We start from the raw sequence: 21,912 nt of genomic DNA on the forward strand, positions 1-21,912 counted from the left end.
GTTTTATTTATTGAGTTTAATTTCGTCTGGGTGCATGTTCAGTGCATCATTCTTAACATGCTGCATGTGTCTGGCATGTTGAGTGAAGCAACAGGAAGTGCGTTGGGTTTTGGGAATGTGCTCATGGCTCAATGGCTGTTGCCAGGGAAACACAAGTCTGTTGCCTTGGATTTTGATTTCTTTATATGCAATTATGCATACATGTGCTATTTGAATATTAAAGGCACATTTATGTCTTAATTTAGATGTTTAAGCAATAAAACAATATAAATCAAACATTGATGTTAATTTATGAATTATTAATCACTTGTTGTAGTATTAGAATTTTGAAGTAGTGTTGTCTTAACACATTTTTACTGGTGCAGTTTTTATATAAAACAAATGTAAATCCATCTCTTGGGGTTAATACATCAGTTTTTACTTTGTTTTTTTTTAAAGAAATGTAACACTTGAGAGATAAATCTTAAAGAACTGATGTATTGGATTACTAAGACTTGTGTTTGGCAGAAATACTGTAAATCTGGTGTGGGAGAGAGTATTAGTTTGGCTGCAAACTCATCTATGTTCTTAACCTGTCATACAAGGATACAGTTTCATTCTTGACACAGAGAGATGAGATGTTAACATTATTTAATTCACGTTATAACCTAATCCTTTTCAGTCAACAATTTCAGAGAGGCCTTGAATGTGTTTTCAGCACATCTGTAGTTTATAAACTTTTTTTTTTTTTGCTGTTTATATTGCCAGATTATTGTGCTATTTTCCATCTTAAATGGAATATTTTCACAGTCTTGTCTTTTAGTGGTCACATTGTTTCTGAGGCATTTGGCCCTGAGTGTTTGACTTGAGCTCTAGAGTATAAGTTTAGTTTCATGCAGACTGCTTGCTTTCAGAAGTTGCAAAAGAAAAGGTTGAAAATTGTACAACCACTCTGCAATAGATGTGCTGTCAGTGGCATGTGTAATCTCAAGTTATGACATGGCGCATAAATTGTTTGAAAAGATAAAAGCTCAGCCACTTTTGCAAAAGATTCAGAGTGCTTTACTTTGGGCATTGACAGGGCTGTGTGTATATGTAGCGTGATTTATGTTTCCTGTTGTGAGAGGTTTTGCCATAAACGATCAGATTATACTCCACACTATTTTACACTACTGTTTAAAAAGTTTTGAGTTGGTCTGTAAGATTTATGAAGCCTCTACTTCTCTGTAATATTCTAAAATATTATTCCAAAAAAATAACTATGTATGTGTATATATATATATATATATATATATATATATATATATATATATATATATATATATATATATATATATATATATATATATATATATATATATATATATATATATAAAATGCACATATATATTATCATTGTCATGTTCAAGAAACCAGTTTGAAATGATTCGAGCTTTGAGGCGGACACAACCTTGAGGCGGATGGGCTACAACAGCAGAAGACCCCACCGGGTACCACTGATCTCCACTACAAATAGGAAAAAGATGCTACAATTTGCACGAGCTCACCAAAATTGGACAACTGAAGACTGGAAAGACTGGATGTTGCCTGGTCTGATGAGTCTTGATTTCTGTTGAGACATTCAGATGGTAGAGTCAGAATTTGGCGTAAACAGAATGAGAACATGGATCCATCATGCCTTGTTACCACAGGCTGGTGGTGGTGGTGGTATAATGATGTGGGGGATGTTTTCTTGGCACACTTTAGGCCCCTTAGTGCCAATTGGACATCGTTTAAATGCCACGGCCTACCTGAGCATTGTTTCTGACAATGTCCATCCCTTTATGGCCACCATGTACCCAGCAGGATAATGCACCATGTCACAAAGCTCTAATAATTTCAAATTGGTTTCTTGAACATGACAATTAGTGTACTGTACTAAAATGACCTCTACAGTCACCAGATCTCAACCCAATAGAGCATCTTTGGGATGTGGTGGAACAGGAGCTTCGTGCCCTGGATGTTCATCCCACAAATCTCCATCAAATGCAAGATGCTATCCTATCAATATGGGCCAGCATTTCTAAAGAATGCTTTCAGCACCTTGTTGAATCAATGCCATGTAGAATTAAGGTAGTTCTGAAGTTGAAAGAGGGTCAAACACAGTATTAGTATGGTGTTCCTAATAATCCTTTAGGTCATCGATAATATATAGTACTGTGCAAAAGTCTTAGGCACATTAGTATTTTCACCCCCCAAAATGTTTTTAATCCAGTTATTTATATATTTTGCAATAGTGTGTCAATAGGTAATATCAGTTTACATTTTCAAACATTTATTTTGCCGTTAATTGTAATAATCCATACCAGTGAGATTTTTGTATAATGTATAATAAAGTATACATTTTTGTATAATAATTTGACAAAAAAAAATGTAAAACTGATATTACCTACTGACACACTATTGCAAAATATATTAATAACTGGCTTAAAAACAATTTGGGGGGTGAAAATACTAACATGCCTTAGACTGCACAGTACTATATCTTCTTCGGCGGTCACTCGAAACGAGTATGACTGTCCTCTCTGTTGGGTCGTCTTATTTGTGACTCATCAGGTGGCTGTAAAGGCCGATCTGTGATCCACAGATTCTGCTGCAATGTTGGCAACTGAAGGTTGAGGTGGTGTATAGTGTTGGAGCCCTTCTCTGTTTGTCCTTGGAGTGTTCCCACCTTGCATCTGCGGCACAGCAGAGTTCCTGCACTGCCTTTCTCCAGTAGTCCCTAGATTCTCACTAGATTCTCCCAGTCACTGGATGTTATGTTTTTTTAACTTTTTCAGGCTGGTCTTGATATTGTCCTTAAAGCGTTTCTTTGGTCCCCCAGGGGCTCACTGTCCTTGCTTTAGCTGGGAGTACAGGATCTGCTTTGGGAGATGGTTATTGGGCATTCGGATGACATGTCCTATCCATCGGAGTTGGTTCTACATTATGATGGTAGTAATGCTCGTCATGTTCGTTTCCTCCAGAATACTGGAATGTGTATGTCTGTCTTCCCAGTTGATCATCAGGATTTTTCTTAAGGTTCTTTGATGGAATAGTTCTAGTGCTCTCATATGTCTGCTGTAGGTTGTCCAGGATTCCGATCCATACAGCAGAGTTGGGAGAATCACAGCTCTGTAAACCAGCACCTTGGTTTGAGCCCTCAGGTCTCGGTCATCAAAGACTCTTGCCCTAAGTTTGGCATAGGCTCCGCTGGCAGAGCTCAGGCAATGTTTAACTTCATAGTCTATATCAGCTTTGGAAGAGAGAATGCTACCAAGGGAGGTGAAGTGGTCCACACTTTCCAGAGTGGTGTTATCTACTTTAATTATGGGCTGGAGTGATGGCTGGTTGGGTGGTGATTGATACAGAACCAGAGTATTCTTGATGTTCAAGGCCAGACCCAGGGCTCTGTATGCCTTTGCAAAGTCTTCAGGGGAAAGTGCCAAAATAGAGTTATCATCAGCGTATTGCAGCTCCATGATAGGGATATTCCTCACTTTACTCTTGGCTTTAAACCTGTTAAGGTTAAAGAGCCTACCATCAGTCCTATAAAGGATTGGGATCACCTGTGGCAACAATAAGGTTAAGTATGGCTGCAATGAAGATGGCAAATAGGGTGGGTGCAATGATACATCCCTGTTTGACCCCAGTTTCTACAGTGAATGGCTCGGATTCAGAGCCACTGTTGAGCACTGTGGCTGACATGCCATCATGTAATAGCCTCAGTACACGGATGTATTTGGGGTGACATCCATACTTTGATAGTATGCTCCACAGTGCCTGCTGATCCACAGAGTCAAAGGTGTTTGCCAAGTCTATAAAGACCATGTACAGAGGCAGTCCTTGTTCCCGACAGTTTTCTTGTAGTTGGCGAGCAGAAAAGATCATGTCACTTGTTCCCCTGGATGGACGGAAACTGTACTGTGATTCAGGGAGTATCTCCTCAGATAGTGGTAGCAGGTGGCTGACGAGGACACAAGCAAGGACTTTGCCAGTTGTTGATGAGAGCGAAATGCCTCTGTAGTTTCCGCATTCAGCCTTGTCCCCTTTCTTAAATATGGTAACAATTTGGGCATCCCGGAGCTCTGAGGGGAGCTCTTCCCTTTCGCAGATCTTGATGAGTAGATGGTGGATGTGGTGCCAGAGCCTTGGTCCTCCTTCCTTTAAAATCTCTGCGGGGATCCCATCAGGACCAGTAGCCTTGTTGTTCCTGAGACTTTTGAGGGCATTGTGAACCATTTCTTCTCTGATGGGACTCTGTGGGATATGGTTGGCGATGTCTGGCTTGGCTGAACTATCACGGTTCAGGAGATCTTGAAAGTGCTCCTTCAACCGTACGTTGATGAAGGCATTGTCTTTCGGAAGAGTCTGTCCATCTTTTGGGCACAGGGGATTTAAAAATTGGTTTTCTGTCAATAGAGAGTATTGGTAATGACGAGATTGTGCTGAGCACACTTACTCAGAAGTAGCACTCCGTTGGCGTTGATGTTACCGATGCCCTCCTTGCCAATAGTGCCCTTCCAGAGGCGTTGGTCCCGGCCTACCCTAGTATTAAAGTCTCCAAGGAGGATTATCTTATCCTCCCTGGGGATTTTTGGCAGGGTTTCTTTCAGGCAGGCGTAAAAAGCTTCCTTTTCTTCAACGTCGGAGTCTAGGGTAGGGGCATAGGCGCTCACTACTGACGCTGTCGGGTTGTTGGCCAACACCAGGTGGATTGTCATGAGGCGCTCGCTGATTCCCACAGGAAGTTCGGAGAGGTGGTTGACAAGCTGGTTTTTGATAGCAATCCAACTCCATGGTTTCTAGCCTGATCGGCTGACTTTCCTTTCCAGAAGAAAGTGTAAACACCTTTCTCCTCCTTAAGGTGTCCCTCACCTGCCCGTCGTGTTTCGGAGAGAGCAGCTATATCAATCTGGCATCTCTGCAGTTCACTGGCTATGATAGCACACTATATAAACACACATACACACACACACACACACACACACACACACACACACACACACACACATCAGGCATAAAATTATGACCACTGACAGGTGAAGTGAATAACACTTATTATCTCTTAATCACAGCACCTGTTAGTGAGTGGGATATATTAGGTAGCATTTTGCCCTCAAAATTGATCTGTTACAAGGAGGATAAATGGGCAAGTGAAGGATATGGGCGAGTTTGACAAGGGCCACGTAGTGATGGCTAGATGACTGGGTCAGAGCATCTCCAAAGCAAATACCACAGCACACCTTCAGGGGTCTAGTGGAGTCCACGCCTCAATGGGTCAGGGCTGTTTTGGCAGCAAAAGTGATAATGTTATGCGTAAAATACAAAAATGCCACTGTTTACTGTCACTTTTGATCAATTTAATGTATCCTTGCTGAATTTTAGTATTATTTTTTGTTCAAAAAAAAAATCTTACTTGCCACAAACATTTGAATGGTGGGATAGGCCGTGACATCTCAGACTGCTGAACAAATGGCATAAAATCTTAATAGTTAAGATTTGAATCCAGATGCTGATCATGGGTCTGTTTCTCTGATCTCTCGCCCACCTTCTGAGCTCTGGGGTTGAAGGGAAGTTCCAGGATTATCAAGCAGAAATACACTCAAATTATACAGTTTTGTTCTTACATTCTTCATCACATTCCGAACACACACATAGTTTACAGGAGCTGTGCTATAATCAATCACGACTCAAACAATGTATGTTTCATTAGAGCAGAGACTCAAACGCTGTGGAGTTTTTGTGACCCATATCCTATATAGAGCACAAGAAAGAGCTGAAATCAACACACTGCATTTAATATCTCTGTCTGGTTTAAGGCTTGCTATTTTCATATTTTTCTCGCTCTGCCTCAGTAGTCAGTACATATTTTTAATTGGATGTGGGTGTCATGGATGAATGTGGGTGAATGTGAGTATAACATCTGAGAGAATCAGCTGTGTGATATTAGAGTAATATTCTAGTGCTTGTATATAAAAATATATATATTGTTGAACACAGTGTTGTTTATTAGTCTGTCAGCAGTAGGGACAGGTTCATTTCAGAGGTGTTAATCTGTTACATGCTGTACTCATTACAGATGAGTGACCATATGGACAGATACAACATTGTCCAAACATCTCATGAAACTGTTGATTTTAAAATTTACTGTTCAGTTTACAGCTTCTAAAAGGAGAGATGTGAACTGGACTTTCTCAGATTTCACAACATTAGAGAGTCAACTCTTTGTCCTCACTTTACCCTGAGCCAAAATTGGGATCAGACTTGTGTGAGCTTCTATCTATCTATCTATCTATCTATCTATCTATCTATCTATCTATCTATCTATCTATCTATCTATCTATCTATCTATCTATCTATCTATCTATCTATCTATCTATCTATCTATCTATCTGTCTATCTGTCTATCTGTCTGTCTGTCTTTCTTTCTTTGCGTCCGTCCGTCCCTCCGTCCGTCCTTGAAGTAGGAATCAATTAAGTAAGTTAAGTTAAGTAGAATCAATGAATGAAAATATTTAAATAGATTTTGTTTGGGAATGCAGGGGTTTGGAAGATTAAACCCATTTCTGTCTACTTCTCTGTCTATCACTGTTGTTTACATCTCTCTTTCTTTCTCTCTGCTACATGCCAGATCTTACTATTGAGAAATTGTGATGATACCATTTCTTTGTTTTACAAAAGAATCTCAAAATTGGATAATTGCCGCATAACTCCCAGCATTGCTTTTAGCCTGTGCAATGAGGAGGGTTTAACAAACTTGGGTTAAATGACATGGGAACTTGTAATTGTAACTCTTTCTATCCTTGTTTGATCTGGAAATGTAGTGAATTTCATGGAGAAATGGGTGGATGTGCTTTTGCTTGTGATTTTAGGGTCATGTAAAGGTTTAGATGACAAGATTGTCTCATTTCTAACCCTTTTATTTCCTCCCATTTGGGGTTTGTTGTTCTGAACTCTCCATGAAATCCATATTTCAATGTTATAGGTAAAGTAAAGTGCAGGAAAGGGCTTGGTGCTATTAGATAAATCGCTCTCTATGCAGACACATACACATGAATGTGTAATTTCATATGATAGGACAATCTAAACCAAACATCTGGAGACCCAGTGTCCCACCAAAGCAAACAAATTATCACATTTTCCTGTGATCCCAATGTTTTTATTGCACCTGACTTTGTCATTACACATTTTAGTTTTTTAAAATCAAACTTTAATTATATTACATATTTAAGTGATCATTATAGTAGTTAGATTAAATGTACTTTTTTCTAGTGTCAAATATCAGTTTCAACACATGCTTTGCATGTATAAGTCATATGCAAGCCCTGTGTGGGATTCTACAAGTGTGTGTTTATGAAGATTTATGAAGTGTTTTTCTTGTCAGCTATAACTCATGATAGTGTGAGCTTGCATACAGCTGCTTGTGTGTGCGTGTGTAAAAGACAAACAGGCGTGTGACATGTGAAATGCATTTAGTTTCAGAAGACTGTGAGAATGCTCCTGCCTGATTCTTGTATGTGTGTGTTTTGTGGTTGTGTTTGAATACATCGTGTAAGTATGTGAATTTGGGATTGAAACTTGTTTGCTTTTCACATCGTGTCTAACAGCACCTAAAACTAATTCACAAAATAGCATGGCTTATCATTCCTTATTGCTTTTAATAAAATGTACAATTTTCAACAATTTAGTAACAGAAATAATTGTGGAATAAAATTATCTTGCTCTTGGTAATGTAAACATCTCTCTTTTTTTCTCACACAGCAGCCAGTGAGGGAAGGATAAATGGAGGAGAGGATTTTTTTCAGAAGGTGAGAATCCATTTGTTTATTTTTGTTTATTTCCATAAATTCTCATGAGTAAAAACTCGATCCAAAGAGCAAAGGTTATAGCAATTATATAAGCCTCAAAGTCTTTTCATTTGCTCTTTTGATCTATACCATTCAAAAGTTTGGGGTCAGTGAAAAAAATAAAAGAATGAAAAGAAATTAATACTTTTATTTTGCTTGCACAAATTAAATGAAGTGACAGTACATTAAAGGGTACATAACATGCAGTTTCTGCCAATCTCATGTTAATTTTCAGTACCCACGTATAATATCGCATCCTTCATATCTTTGAAGAGTGTTTAGTTTTATCAGATTTATAAAATACAGGTACTCTATATCACACACACACACACACACACACACACACACACACACACACACACACACACACACACACAAAATACATCATGGCATTATCCCTGGATAACTTTCTATTCATTATATGTTTGGGTTGTTTACATTATATGTACTTACACATCGATTGCCAACTAAACAAAGACATTTGATGCAGTTTCCCTCACTACCTGTGGTTTCGACTCATGACCGGGAACAAACAAACACACTTGCAGAATTGCTGCTCTGAAAAAACAAACTGCATCCATTGTTTCCTTAATGCTGGGTTATTTGGGAAGCTGAACAAGGTTAACTTTCCCTCACAACCAGAAACTCACTTCTTTAGTGACATTGTTGATTTCGTGGTCTAAAAACAAAATGACAACGCTGTCGACGGCTCCCGTAATGTGAACGAAGCTCGTTGTTGACACTCTGGCACTAGAGATAGTTGTTGTGCGCACACGCTCATTAGGGAGAAGTGCCCATGTATACAAGGAATTCCTCCATTTATGACGTCTTCAACCGTGTAAATTGAGTCAGAATGCATGAAATAGCATTAGACCCCCCTTAAGTATGTTTGTACATGTTGAGATGATTAAAGGGATAGTTCACCCCAAAATGTTTAATTACATGAATTACTCACCCTCATGTTGTTCCAAACCCATAAGAACTTCATTCATCTTTCTAACACAAATCAAAATATTTTGGTCTTATGGGTTTGGTAAGACACAAGTAATTCATTATTACAGAATCTTCAACATTTTCAAACTTAAGTGTCCCACTTCACCTTATTCACCCAGTTTAGTGTGCCAACGCTATTAGCTTAACTTCATTATGTTCAAATAGGACGTTGTTGTTATCAAGTTCAGCATTTGTTTCAAAGCAGGACGGAAGTAAATCTCACAGGCTGTAGCTGTTTAACACAAACTCTATCACAACTATCATCCTTGTTTCAGTACCATGCTGGTGTTTCTAGCATGTTTTTGTATTTGAGAGAGCTTGCGGTAATGGTTCTTCAAACACACAATAAACCTGACCAAAGATGCTCGATGAAGGGGCCAATTCAGAATGATGATTGATTTGGTCCAAATGATCCCTGCTTAGGTTTCTAATAAACAGAGATAACAAGGGCCAATGAAATTGTCAAAATATTCTTGGTTTGGCTTAGATGTTTGAGGTTTTCATATAGTCTATGAACAGCACTACTCTGGTTGCAGTATTGATATGATTATTGGTTTCTGTCCTTACTTGCACTTTTGCTGTCTTTCCACGGTTGATCCAGAAAACCTCTGTGGTTATCTTTTCTTTGTAATTGCCAGTTCTCAGGCAGTATACAATGGTACTTGTATCTGTATATATATATTTTCTCATATTTTCTTTATATTTCATCATTATATACTTCATCATCTTTGCAATGATGTCTAGCAGAGAAATAAACTTTGTTAGAGATCAAATATCAGCAGACTTGATGATTCTGTTCTTCATTGATGATGTGTAAACAATGCAGGCACTAGGATCAATTTATTGTCAGTTTGTGATTTGGTCTGTATGTGACTGTGGATCTATGGACTATGTCAATGTGGAGTGGCAACTTTGTTCTGTCCACCGGTTGTCACTATTTTGTCTTGTCAGATGGTGTCTGTGCTTTGGTTTTCTGAGAATCAGACACAAGCAAAGATAATTGGAGGAAACACACAAATATCTGATGATTTTGATAGTGGTGTTTTTGGGGAGGCAGGCAGTTGAGAGGAATCATTTCAGTGATTAAACCTTTTGTTGAGTTTCCCTTCCCTGCAGCGCAAGGGTTGGAATTATGCCTGTTGTTCATTTTTGCTTTTCAGCCATTCTCTGTGTCTCTTTGCCTATCTTTGTCTCCATCATAATCATTATCTCAAACATCACCACAACGGTAGTCTCTGCCAATCTCTTCACTGTTGTTTTATACAATTATTCTGCATATTTACTCAATTCGCACAAAAAAAGCTTTGTTTAAATATATAAAAAAAAGCCTGTTATGTTCATCAATTACATACAGTAAAACAATATATTTTTTAATGTTTTTCTTTTTATAAATGTATTTAATTTTTATGCATTTTTATTAGAAATATTTAAAATAACTTCTTTTTTAAATATATATACTTTTAATTGTATTTTGTCAATTATTTTCGGTTTCTTTGATGAATAGAAAGTTCAAGACTTAATGTTAAATAATTAATTTAATTTGCTAAATAAAAGTATTAATTACTTAAAATAAAATGGTGGTTTATATAATTATAATAATAATAATAAGAATAAGAAGAAGAATTCTAAGTCAGTCTGTCAAACTAAAGACCACACATGTATGTTAACCTAAAAATGTAACTCAGAGTCATTATGTTAAGCCCCGCCCACCGACTCTATACACGATGTGATTGGCCCATCAAGAGCTTGGCATTTACAGCTCAGAAGGTTATTGAGAGTTACTCGCGGGCAGATTAGATTTGCTGCCCGCTAGGGTGCGTCTAGATTTCTAGGCTAGGTCCAGCCCTAGTTATAGCAACATGCGTGTTGCAAATTTGTCCTTGCTTGCTGCGGATTGGGGTGATGCTTCCCTCATAAGATTGGAAAAAAAGGGCATTCAGATTTTGTTTGTTGGATGTCGGCATTGGTTTTGTTTTGGGAAGGTTACTGCTGCTCTCCCTGCTTTGATCCATGCTAGACTGCATGGATGCGCAGGTAGTTCTTTCCCAGAACAGAACCCTACCACCAATCCAAACTGTATGCTAATAGTCAATCAATCATCTTTTACGATAGTGGTCCTGACAGAAATGTTGTTTGGGAGGAGTATCCTTTTACTTCTTAATGTGCCACTAAAGCCGGATTGACACTGCACGAATTTGACTGCAGTGTGGTCATCTGAGACAAATTTTGTGGATCCTAAAAGATTCCTCTCATCCCATTCCAAAATCGTTTGACATGTTCACAGACAACCAATTAATGACCATTGCGATCAAATTTCTTGCAGTGTCAGACTCAGAAAATTTGATGCACACTTCTACTAAGTGTTGAATCGAAAACCAACAGGAGTGCCCAACCTGATGATGCAATTACTGTGACAAAAACAAACCATCACTTGCTCCACAGTTTTCTTTCAAGATGATTGAAATGAACACATTTGTTCCCTAACACTGTATGTAATACAGCATACACCATGCATGTATAAAAGCTGCTCACATCACTGTGACCGTGTCACGAATTGATGCTGTAAAACTACGGCTAAATCATCTTCTTCTAAGTCTTCATTGTTAATGCGTCTTGACTGCCGTACACAGTAGTCTGACGTTAAAGACAACTGAGATCCCACAGTGTGACATGGCTTACAGCGGGAATCATGTTCGTAAACAGTCTGACATGCGGCAGTCGTAAAGGACACGGCTTAAGAGCCCATCTTACAGATAAGTAAATGTACTGTAATGGATTTGTGTTAGTGTTAGTGTTTTTTTTTTTTTTTTTTTTGAGTACACACCTGTGTAGTTTAGCCTCAAGTGAAAATAAAGGCTTTCCCAACCCTTCCCTTGTTCCTTTCCCCTCCTTTTCTTCTCCTCACACCTCTTTTCTTTGCTTATTCTTCTGAGTGCTCCTCAGCTGAATCAACAAAGGAAACAGGAAGCAGATCTCGGTACACATGCTCTTGGACATGCACTCTCTCATACACATCATTTGTCAAATATAAACACTCTGCTCTCCATCACTGTGCCCATTTTTAATGACTTAATGAAGATCAGAGTTTATGTGACTCTGGTACTTTGAAGTCACTTCCGTTTGAAACTCTTTCTCCTGAGTGTATACATTCCTGTGACAGGATGATATTGGGTGTGGGGGAATAGGAAAGTAACTTTTTTAAATGTAGTGTTAACCCAAATTTTTCTGAATTCGTCTGACCCATTTGAGAGGTATGTGCTGGTCCGTCACAAAAATAAACCGCAAACCCAAAAACTGCTGTGTGGTCTGTCAGAAATCTCCCTCATCTGCTGATCAGAGCCAAAGAAAGCAGTCGAGAGAGAAAGTGAGAGCAGGTCGAGAATAAAGACCTATAGAATGCACAGCAGCGTGGCAGCACAACACAAACACACAGAATGGAAATGGGATCTGGCTCTCTGCCTGTATAAACTTTAAGCACCGTTCACCTTCTCATCCCATCTGAAATGTTCAGGTTTCCTTCAGGCATGTTTGATTGTGTCTCCGTTTGGTTTCAAGGTCATTAGCAGTGTAGCGAATTCTGACATTGTTGCGTTGCTTAACGGAAACGCCATGTTTACTTTAAACTTAACTGAAAAGTACAATGTTGCAAATATCACAGAATGGATTTTCTACTGCTGCAGCCATAAAGTAGCTATGTTTTTAACTTACAAGTTTCTACAAGTGACTTTGGATATAATTAGTAATATAGTAATTTTATAAAAAGAATATCACCAGTGCTAAATTTATTCAAAAAGATGTTTTTCAAAAACATAAAAAGATCTTACCAACACCAAACGTTTGAATGGTAGTGTATCTAACATACATCAAATATATAATTATAATAATTATATTTGGTATTATTGTATATTTTTATTTTTTCTTGCAGTTAGCTTGTTATATATTAGCCTGGATGCAAGCCGAACTTAGCCCCGCCCACAACATTAGAGCTCGGGCAGTTTGCTCTGGACTTGATCCATAGAGGAGTGATTATGCCTGAACAGAAGCTGTTCGAACCAATGAAATTGTCAGGGCGGGCTTTAGACGATGACGGACAGATGATAAACAGTAACGTAATCATACACGTCATCAAAGGCGTTTGGGTTGAATTTGTTCTAATCCTAAACGGCGTACTTGTTTGTATATGCATTCACCTTCACTATTTCTCTCAGAAATGATGATCATGTTGGTAAGTAACTGTATCTTTAAATTCTTTCTTTTTTTTACAACACCGGCAAAGATCGTTTACACTCATCTTTTTCTTCAAACGTTAAAGGGTTACTTCAGCGATTAGCATATGGCTTTGTATCAGTAGAAACCCTTGAGTATATTCAAATGATTGTGCTTCTCCCCCCTCATATCCCCCTGAGACAAGAGATTTATGCATTTTATTAAAAATCCGGGTTCTCCAGAAGAAGAAAAAAAGACGTTTGGGGGTAACCACAAAAGAACCCCCGGGAAAACCGCAGACTTGGCAACACAGTGCAGTTGAGTTCTGTTGACATTTAACAACTAATGTTATGCGTCGCTCCGTTGCTCTGATTGGTTGTAGATTTATCCAATTGAAGTCTTTTCTGGTTCGGTTGAAACATGCCCCATAATCACAGCCCAATGGAGCAGTTCAGACTCATATTCTGACTAGAATTGAGTATGACGACATCAGGCTAGTTATGTATTGTTACATTGGTGACATTCAAATCAGCAACATTTTCAACATTGTACAATGCATTCGAAAAATGAGTGATTCTTTGCAGGACATAAAAACACATGAACAAATATAAAAGATGTTGATAATTTCACAAATGCAGAATGATTTGGAATCAAGCATTATAGAAGTTATTTTGGACACTTTGAAAAGGCTTGTAATTTAGAACATTTAAAAATATTTGATGGCTTGATAGTCAGAATTGTATTACAGTAAAGTTATGATTTTTTTTGCTTGTTGTAACATGGAAGGAAATGCTGCCTCATTCAAGAACACTGTAAAAAGGGTGTGTGGATTGCTGTTTTATTGTAGCTTTGCTGAACTTTGCTGTTTCAAGCCATAATTTCACAACTCTAAATCACAGGATGTGTCACAGCTGTGCGTGCAATTTACAGACTTATGAAGATCTGGAGAGATTAATAAACTTGTTCCCCTAAGTTTCAAAAAAAACATTCTCATGTTCTTTTGTCCTTTTGGGTGTCAAAACAAAATAAAAACTGAAGCCTGCTGTTGAACCACAGGTCCAAGACTAATGAAACCTGGAAAAGTATGGGCCATAAATTTTAGAATAGCATGCGGGACTGAATGTTCCTAGATTATGCGTGAGCATGTGCAGGCTGGGGTGTAAACATGAAATAAGTACAATACTGAAGTATTTACTCTGCATGATAGTAAAAGTTTTATGACATCACTCACTGCTGCCAGACATTTCTAGGGTCCATTGTTGAGATTATACTGTATGGCTTGAGACTACTGCAGGCAAACGTGGCCCAAAATTTTTGTTATGTTTTGTTGCTCATGTGGTGTGTGTGTGTGTGTGTGTGTGTGTGTGTGTGTGTGTGTGTCCGTGTGTGTGTGTGTCCGTGTGTGTGTGTGTCCGTGTGTGTGTGTGTCCGTGTGTGTGTGTGTGTACTGTATGGCTTGAGACTACTGCAGGCAAACGTGGCCCAAAATTTTTGTTATGTTTTGTTGCTCATGTGATGTGTGTGTGTGTGTGTGTGTGTGTGTCTGTGTGTGTGTGTGTCCGTGTGTGTGTGTGTCCGTGTGTGTGTGTGTCCGTGTGTGTGTGTGTACTGTATGGCTTGAGACTACTGCAGGCAAACGTGGCCCAAAATTTTTTTTGTTATGTTTTGTTGCTCATGTGATGTGTGTGTGTGTGTGTGTGTGTGTCCGTGTGTGTGTGTGTCCGTGTGTGTGTGTGTCCGTGTGTGTGTGTCCGTGTGTTTATATAACAGTATGAACAGCACAAACCAATTGGAATCGAATCTTTCTATTCTGATTTGGGCTACTTCCATTTGTGGTCCGAATACAGGTACAGGTCGGATGTTTTGCAATGTGGCCTCAGTCTGCTCTGAATAGTCATATTGGAATTCATGAAACTTGTTCTTCGGTCAATTCCGTCACAATTCTGCACTAATGGGAGTCACTTTAAACATTTTACATACCATAACTTTGGTCACTAAGGAGGGCAGGGAAGTTAGTCAGTGGAGGGACAGTGAGCTGTTATACATACTCATCCATATTATGGTGACTCTAAACCCTAATGCTCAAAATAATTAATTGGTTTGTTGAGTAGAGTTAACTCAAATCAAATCAGTTCAGTAAAATTAACTTGTATGAGTAGTCAAAACTGACACATTTAAGTAATCTGATTTGTTTCATTGTTTTGAGCTTTATGAACTCCTTTACATTTTTAACTTGTTTATTTTAGTTTAGACAAACTTAAATTTAACTGAAATGGGCTGGAATTTCTATTTCCTTGCATGCTTTGCCATGACACATGAAAGCAAGAGTAAATGCTAAATTTAAGTGTTATATAGTATTTTTCTGTGTGCAAGATTAATGTTAAGTGGGAGATTTTTGTAGTTGTTTTATGATAGTTTAGAATAGTTTCTGTTATTTTATGGGGGTGTGGGGTATCATCATGGTGACAAGTGAAGCATGAGCTTAGTTTGAGAACAGATGTTAAATGTTTTATATTGCTGTACTCATTCAGCAAGTGCTATGCTAATGTTATCAAAGCAATGTGTTACCAATTAGCAAGGTATCATTTATTGAATTAGCTAGTTAAAGCTAGCCAAGTTTTCACAACTAAATATTTAACTTGAGATAACATGGTCATTTTGTTAAATGTATGTAAGCTTACTCAAATATTTAAATTAAGATTAATTAAAATGTATAAATACAAAATAAAAATCTGCAAGATCTGTTTACTTAAACTTTATATTTCTTAACTTAAAAAAATAGATGTAACTGATTACCTTATTATAACTTAATCTGGAAAACTATACAAGAAAAACTTTTCTCTCTTTGTCCTCTTCCTTGGCTGCATCTTTTTTTAATCATCTGTGCACAAATCCACTAGTTTCTTCAGCACACCACCTTAGAAATGCATACTGTATGCGTAAGTGTTGACTTCAGTTGCCTGTATGTTTACTTCCTTATACCGTCTTTTTTAGTCTTTTGTTCATACGGGTCAGTTCAGTTCCATGACCTATTCACAATAAATGAGCAATAAATCAGTAGCCTAAATGATTGCTTATCTGTCCGTTGAGCAGGTGCACATCTATGCTGCATGTATATAAAATTTATTTAATTCTAGTTAGTGTTAGCCCAGAGGATGAGATTCTCCTAAAGCTCCTCTGGAAAACTACACTTAAGTTTTTTTTTGTTTTGTTAATTGCTGCAGTTCCATGCTCAGGTTTTTTTCCTGAAAGAAATAGGGTTTGTAGCCAAAACTTCTCATGAGAACTGCTGTACAGTAAAGCCTTGCTGACCATGAAAGCCAAGAGGTTTTTACAGACAGGAAGATAGAGAGTGCGCCACAAAATGGGTACAGAAATGTGTTCTCTATAGAGACAAAGGATTGTGTTGCCAAAGTTGCGGTTTAGTCTAAAAAATGAATTTACATGAAAGACAAAACCACTAAAAATAGTGAAGCGCTCTGCCTTCTTCCAAAGGAGGATTGAGCTCCAGGCAAAATCGTGGCAGAGTTTTCTAAAACCTTGAACCTGTATTTTCATGTAGCTGCAAATTACCATACGTTTTTCTTTTGTGTATTTTATATGGACACAAAACACATTACCATTCTTGCATTCTCTCTATTTTCCTTCACATATGCTACTTGTTAGCACACTAGGCCTGTCAAAGACTCGCTGCCAACTGGCTGTTACATGTTTCACAGGTTTTTGAGCCAGCTGTGTGTATATGTGTGTGAAACCGAGAAAGTGGGGCATGTTTTAGGCAGAAAGAGCGATGATTGTAAGACATCTATTGAAACAGCCTGAACATTTCTGTCAGTGTGAATATTTTAGCATAACTGAAAATGTTCTTGTGTGTTTGTTTGAGAATGACAAAACATGGATGGACTAAACATGTGTTTTAATGCATAGTTGAGTGTTTTAAATTGCATTTGCATCCACTTATGTTTAGTTTTTTTGTTTAAGGTCATGAATGAAACGAACACTCAGATTGCCTGGCCATCCAAACTGAAGATTGGAGCAAAGTCCAAAAAAGGTATACACACACAAACACACAGACAGACAGTAGTTATGGCAAAAGTAGCTGCGCTAGTCACATGGCATAAACCTACAATCTGTTCACAGCAGCCAACCCGTGTCTAACAGAGAATGTGGTTATATTTATTTGGTATCCTGCTGTCTTTCTCAGCATCACGATCGTGTTTTGTGTTGTTATTGTCATTTGTAGCCTGTCCTTTGGCTGTTTGTTGGAATATCTTACAGCTTTAAAAGGGTAGTTCACCCAAAAATGACAATTTTCATAATTTACTCAGCCTAATTCCAGTCCAAACCTGTACGACTTTCTTTCCTTTGTGGAAAAGAGATTTTGACAAATGGCTTAGTTTTTAATGACTTTCATTATATAGACATGGGAGGACATGAGGGCGAATAAATGATGACAGTTTACATTTTTTGGTGAACCTATTCTTTTAAGATTCTCAATAGATACACAACATTGATTTCCCGAATGGGAACTGCACGATGTTCTATGATCTCTGATCAAAGATACATAACCGTTAGTAATTTTATTCAGTAAGGACATATTAAACTTGTATACGTTTATACTTTAAAGGGTTCAGATAATGGTACATGGACTTTTACAAGTTGATTGTATGGAAATGTTTGTTGGCAGTGCCTGTACACAACCATCCTATAATGATAAAAATCCATCCAGTGTTTTTTTAAAAATCTCCTTATGTTTTCTCCTGTCTCGAATCAAGCCGTTTGACCGTTTGACGTCACACGCTCAGACACCCCTCCCACGATAGTTGATTGACAGCAGCGTTTCAACACAGACCCGCCCTGAGCGAGCTGTCATCACAGTCCGCCATTGTTGATACACTGTAGCAGAATGGCGTCTAAGCGATTGTGGTGTTCTGTTCTTGGGTGTAATAATGAACACAGCAGTCATTCTAATGTTCCTAAATCCGAACCGCTGGAGACGCAGTGGCTGAGTTTTGTTTTCGAAGGGAATATTCTCCCTGATCAACATCATTGCTGTCATGTTTGCGCAAATCATTTCTCACTAGACTGCTTTTTAACCGAGGGTCAGTATAAAACAGGTTTTGCTAAGAAGCTGCTCCTGAAAAAAGGATCATTTACCAACTATTCATGTTCCTGCTGCACCTCCAGAAGAAGTGAGTGTAGTTTGAACAGACCTACATTAACAGATAAAAAGTTTTTATTGGCATTAGCTGTAACATCAATCTGACAATGAACTAACATATACATCAGTAAACACATCACATTCGTATCTCACTATGCTAACGTTACCCTGCCAGTACATATACAAAGATAGATCAAAGTGACATGTTAACCAACGATTCAGAAACGTCCTGTTCGAGCCTTAATTGTCGAATTTCGTTGGGGCTGTCACCTTGTTCCGGGTCCGACTCTGGTTTAAATTGATACAGTTGCACAGATGTGTCCTCACTCAGGGACTCTGTTGTCAAGGCAACCCTCCACGTGTGTTGTGTCAAACCACCTCCCAGAACAGAGAGGTGGAGTGAGCAAAGCTCAGTATCATTTAAAGTTGAATGCACTGAAATTGCTTACTGAAAACAGAGCTGTTTTTGACCAGGTAAAATGTTTTCTTACAATACTAAGGAGAATTTTTAATAAAAGTATATTACAAATTTTTAATTTAGACACTAAAGAAACATACTAACTTGTACAAAAATGGCATTATATGACCCCTTTAAAAATATTTATATTCCAAATGAATGTTCTTTTGATCAGAAAATCCTAAAAATATATCATGGTTTGTACATTAATATTAAGCTATTCACAGTCAGTCATCACAGTCTGTAAAAATGGTTCATTAAAATGTTTTTGTAGGATCATGTGACACTGAAGACAACAGCTTTGACAACATAGGAATAAATGAAAATGCTAGTGTGGATGTTTTGAAACGAAAATCATTTTCAAATGTATCTGGATTAATGTAGATGTATTTTGATATAAAATGGAAATGGTAACTAACATCTGCTTGTGTATAAGAGATTAGTTTTAGCTAGTCTGCGAGTTCGCTAATTTTCTGTGGCAACAGTTCATACCGAAATGTTGGCTTTAAAAAGCCATAGAAAGTAATCGGCCACAGAATCAGTCCCTTAAGGGTTTTTCTGAATGATTAATGCGAGCGGATCTGGCAACACTAGGTAAAACCGAATCTTGTGTGGGTGAGGAGTGACATGGAGCTGGATGGATTAGTTCTCTCAAAAGAAGTTAGTGTTCTTTGCTACCTTCAATGTTTAAAAGACAGAGGCCAGTTTGCATTAATTCTCGTAAGTCTTATTCAAAAGATTACAAGTATTTTAATTTGCGCCATATAACTGATGACATATGAATGTACTTTTGGAGCTAATATTTTGTAAAGCTGTTTTTGTGTTTATCTGTCTGCCCGTGTACATGTTTGCACACATTTTTTGTCTATGTGGCTCATTGTCACATGGCTAAAATACATTTTGAAGGTTCATATCACCTTGCACTCGGTAAATTTTCTATTTAAAACGCCCAAATAAATGAATAATAATAATCCTGCAAAATCAATAACCTAGTAAATGCTGATTTATTTTGCATGGTGTAGGTCACCTCATGGGAGCTATAATTTTTCTAAAATTATATTGCTAACTTTTACTTTTGCGTTCACGTCGCTAGGCCTCAGTATAAGTCCAAGATTGCTGCCATATTGCCTAGTGCCAAAAAAAGTGTTAAAACGTTCAATTTGTTGGTAATTTGTTGTAAATTAAAATAACTTTTTTCTGACCTTAAGGTATCACATTGACTCTTCAGAATCAGTCATTTTCCCTTAATATTTTCTTTGTCGATGTGCCCCAGATCTCTCTTTATTTGCACATTTTGCCTCCTTTTTTCAGTATTTCTGTAAAGTCCCCTCATCCTTTTGTTGTAAATAATGGTCACTGTTAGGGTTAACAGTTAGACTCGCATCGCATGCTAAACTATGCTTTACTTTCCCAGGTCTCAAACTGTTTTCTCATTTTCTCTCTCACTTTTCCTTCTTATATTTTTCGGCTGCTGTAACAGATGTTATCAATCTGAGAGATGTCTGTTTCACTCTGACCTGAGTCAGTAAAGCACTTTTAAATGAGGCTGTCGGACAAAACAAAATCACTCTCAACTGGGGTGAAGAGAGACCAGACAGTTTGGTTGACAACAGGAATAAATGACTTGATTGAAGCCATGTTCAGCCACCATGTCTATGTTTGTTTCGGTGTATGAATATGTAAACTACCATTCAAAAGTTTGGACTTAGTAAGATTTATTTATTTATGAAAGAAATTAATACACTTATTCAATAAGGACACAGTAAAGTGATCAAAAGTGACAGTAAAGACTTATAATGTTGAAAAAGATTTTTGTGTCAAATAAATGTTCTTTTGAACTTACTATTCATCAAAGAATCCATGGAAATGGATCATGGTTTAAATATTCAATAGCACAACTGTTTTCAACATTGATAATACCGGTAATAAGAAATGTTTCTTAAGCAATAAATCAGCATATTAAAATGATTTCTGAAAACCCAGCTTTGCCATCACAGAAATACATTAAGTTTTAAGATATAGTAAAATCGAAAACAGTTTTTATTTTCAAAATATTAGTGTTTTACTGGAGTGTGTGTGTAATATATAATATACATACCTTTTATATTGAGCACTTCAAATGAAAGACAGACATTGGCATTGATTTAATAACCTTGTATATGCACGCATGAACTATTCGATTCTTCACAGACATGCATAGACATTTCTCCATTCATAACACATGCCACACATGCAACCCCACACAAACACACACACACACACGCTGGAGTTGATGACTACCACATGGCAGGAAGAGGATTGTGTGGTGGGCTGGACAAGGAGACCCCTACTGGTGTTACTATAATACCTCCCCCAATAACAGTGGTGTGTGTGTGTGTGTGTGTGTGTGTGTGTGTGTGTGTGTGTGTGTGTGTGTGTGTGTGTGTGTGTGTGTGTGTGTGTGTGTGTGTGTGTGTGTAAGACAGTGATCCTTCCTGTTTCATTCCCCCCCTGCTCTTCTAGGCCCAAATCCTGACATCTGTGGGAGCGTTTTAGGGCAAGTGAGCAAGTCAGAGAATGTGTGTAGAGAAAAACTGAATTCCAACAAGTTACACTACAGGAGCTATTTTTAGAGAGCGGCAGTAAAGTAGCTATTTCTCATGATGTATGTAGGAAGTGTCTGTGTGGAAAGCTGAAAAAGAAAAGTGTTAACTCTTGAGAAGACTGGTTTTGAAACCAATTGTGATTTTTATATTTATTGTAAATGTGTTGGAGATTCTTTATTAATGGATGACATTGTTCTTGTATCCTGTGCTCTCTTCCTCTCCTCCTCATCACAGATCCACATATTAAGGTCAGCGGAAAGAGGGAAGATGTGCGAGAGGCCAAAGAGAAAATAATGTCTGTTCTTGACACAAAGGTAACTACTAAGCATTTGACTGTCATGGTAACTGCAGATAAAATGTGGTCTTTATGGGTTCACTATTAAAAAAAAACAATTTTATAAATCGGTAATTATAAGTATGTTAATATATAAACATCTTTAAAAGCTAAATCGCATATAAGGAGAGAATGTTTATTTTTCTTACTCCATAGAGAAATATTTTTTTCTTGTTTTAAGCATAAATATTTCTTGTAGCAAAGCCTCTATGAAATGTTACACCAATCAGAAGTTATTTGACATTTAATCTAGTTTTGTGGAGAGAGATGTTGGGTTAATAAGATTTAACCATGTGTGGCTCAACCCAGACAGTAGAAATAGGTTTATT

General features: G+C 37.7%; 1 protein-coding gene across 2 annotated transcripts in view; it reads left to right on the forward strand.

The window, feature by feature from the left end:
- The window catches only part of bicc1a (BicC family RNA binding protein 1a), a 44,684-nt gene that overhangs the window by 3,311 nt on the left and 19,461 nt on the right, over positions 1 to 21,912 (forward strand). For both annotated transcript variants that reach the window (XM_067455643.1, XM_067455645.1), the window contains exons 2-4: positions 7,762 to 7,808; positions 17,028 to 17,097; positions 21,484 to 21,563. In XM_067455643.1, coding sequence (XP_067311744.1) covers positions 7,762 to 7,808; positions 17,028 to 17,097; positions 21,484 to 21,563 — 197 coding nt within the window. The remainder of the gene's footprint in view (positions 1 to 7,761; positions 7,809 to 17,027; positions 17,098 to 21,483; positions 21,564 to 21,912) is intronic.

The sequence above is a fragment of the Pseudorasbora parva genome, chromosome 10, assembly GCF_024679245.1.
Source record: "Pseudorasbora parva isolate DD20220531a chromosome 10, ASM2467924v1, whole genome shotgun sequence".
Taxonomy (NCBI): Eukaryota; Metazoa; Chordata; class Actinopteri; order Cypriniformes; family Gobionidae; genus Pseudorasbora; species Pseudorasbora parva.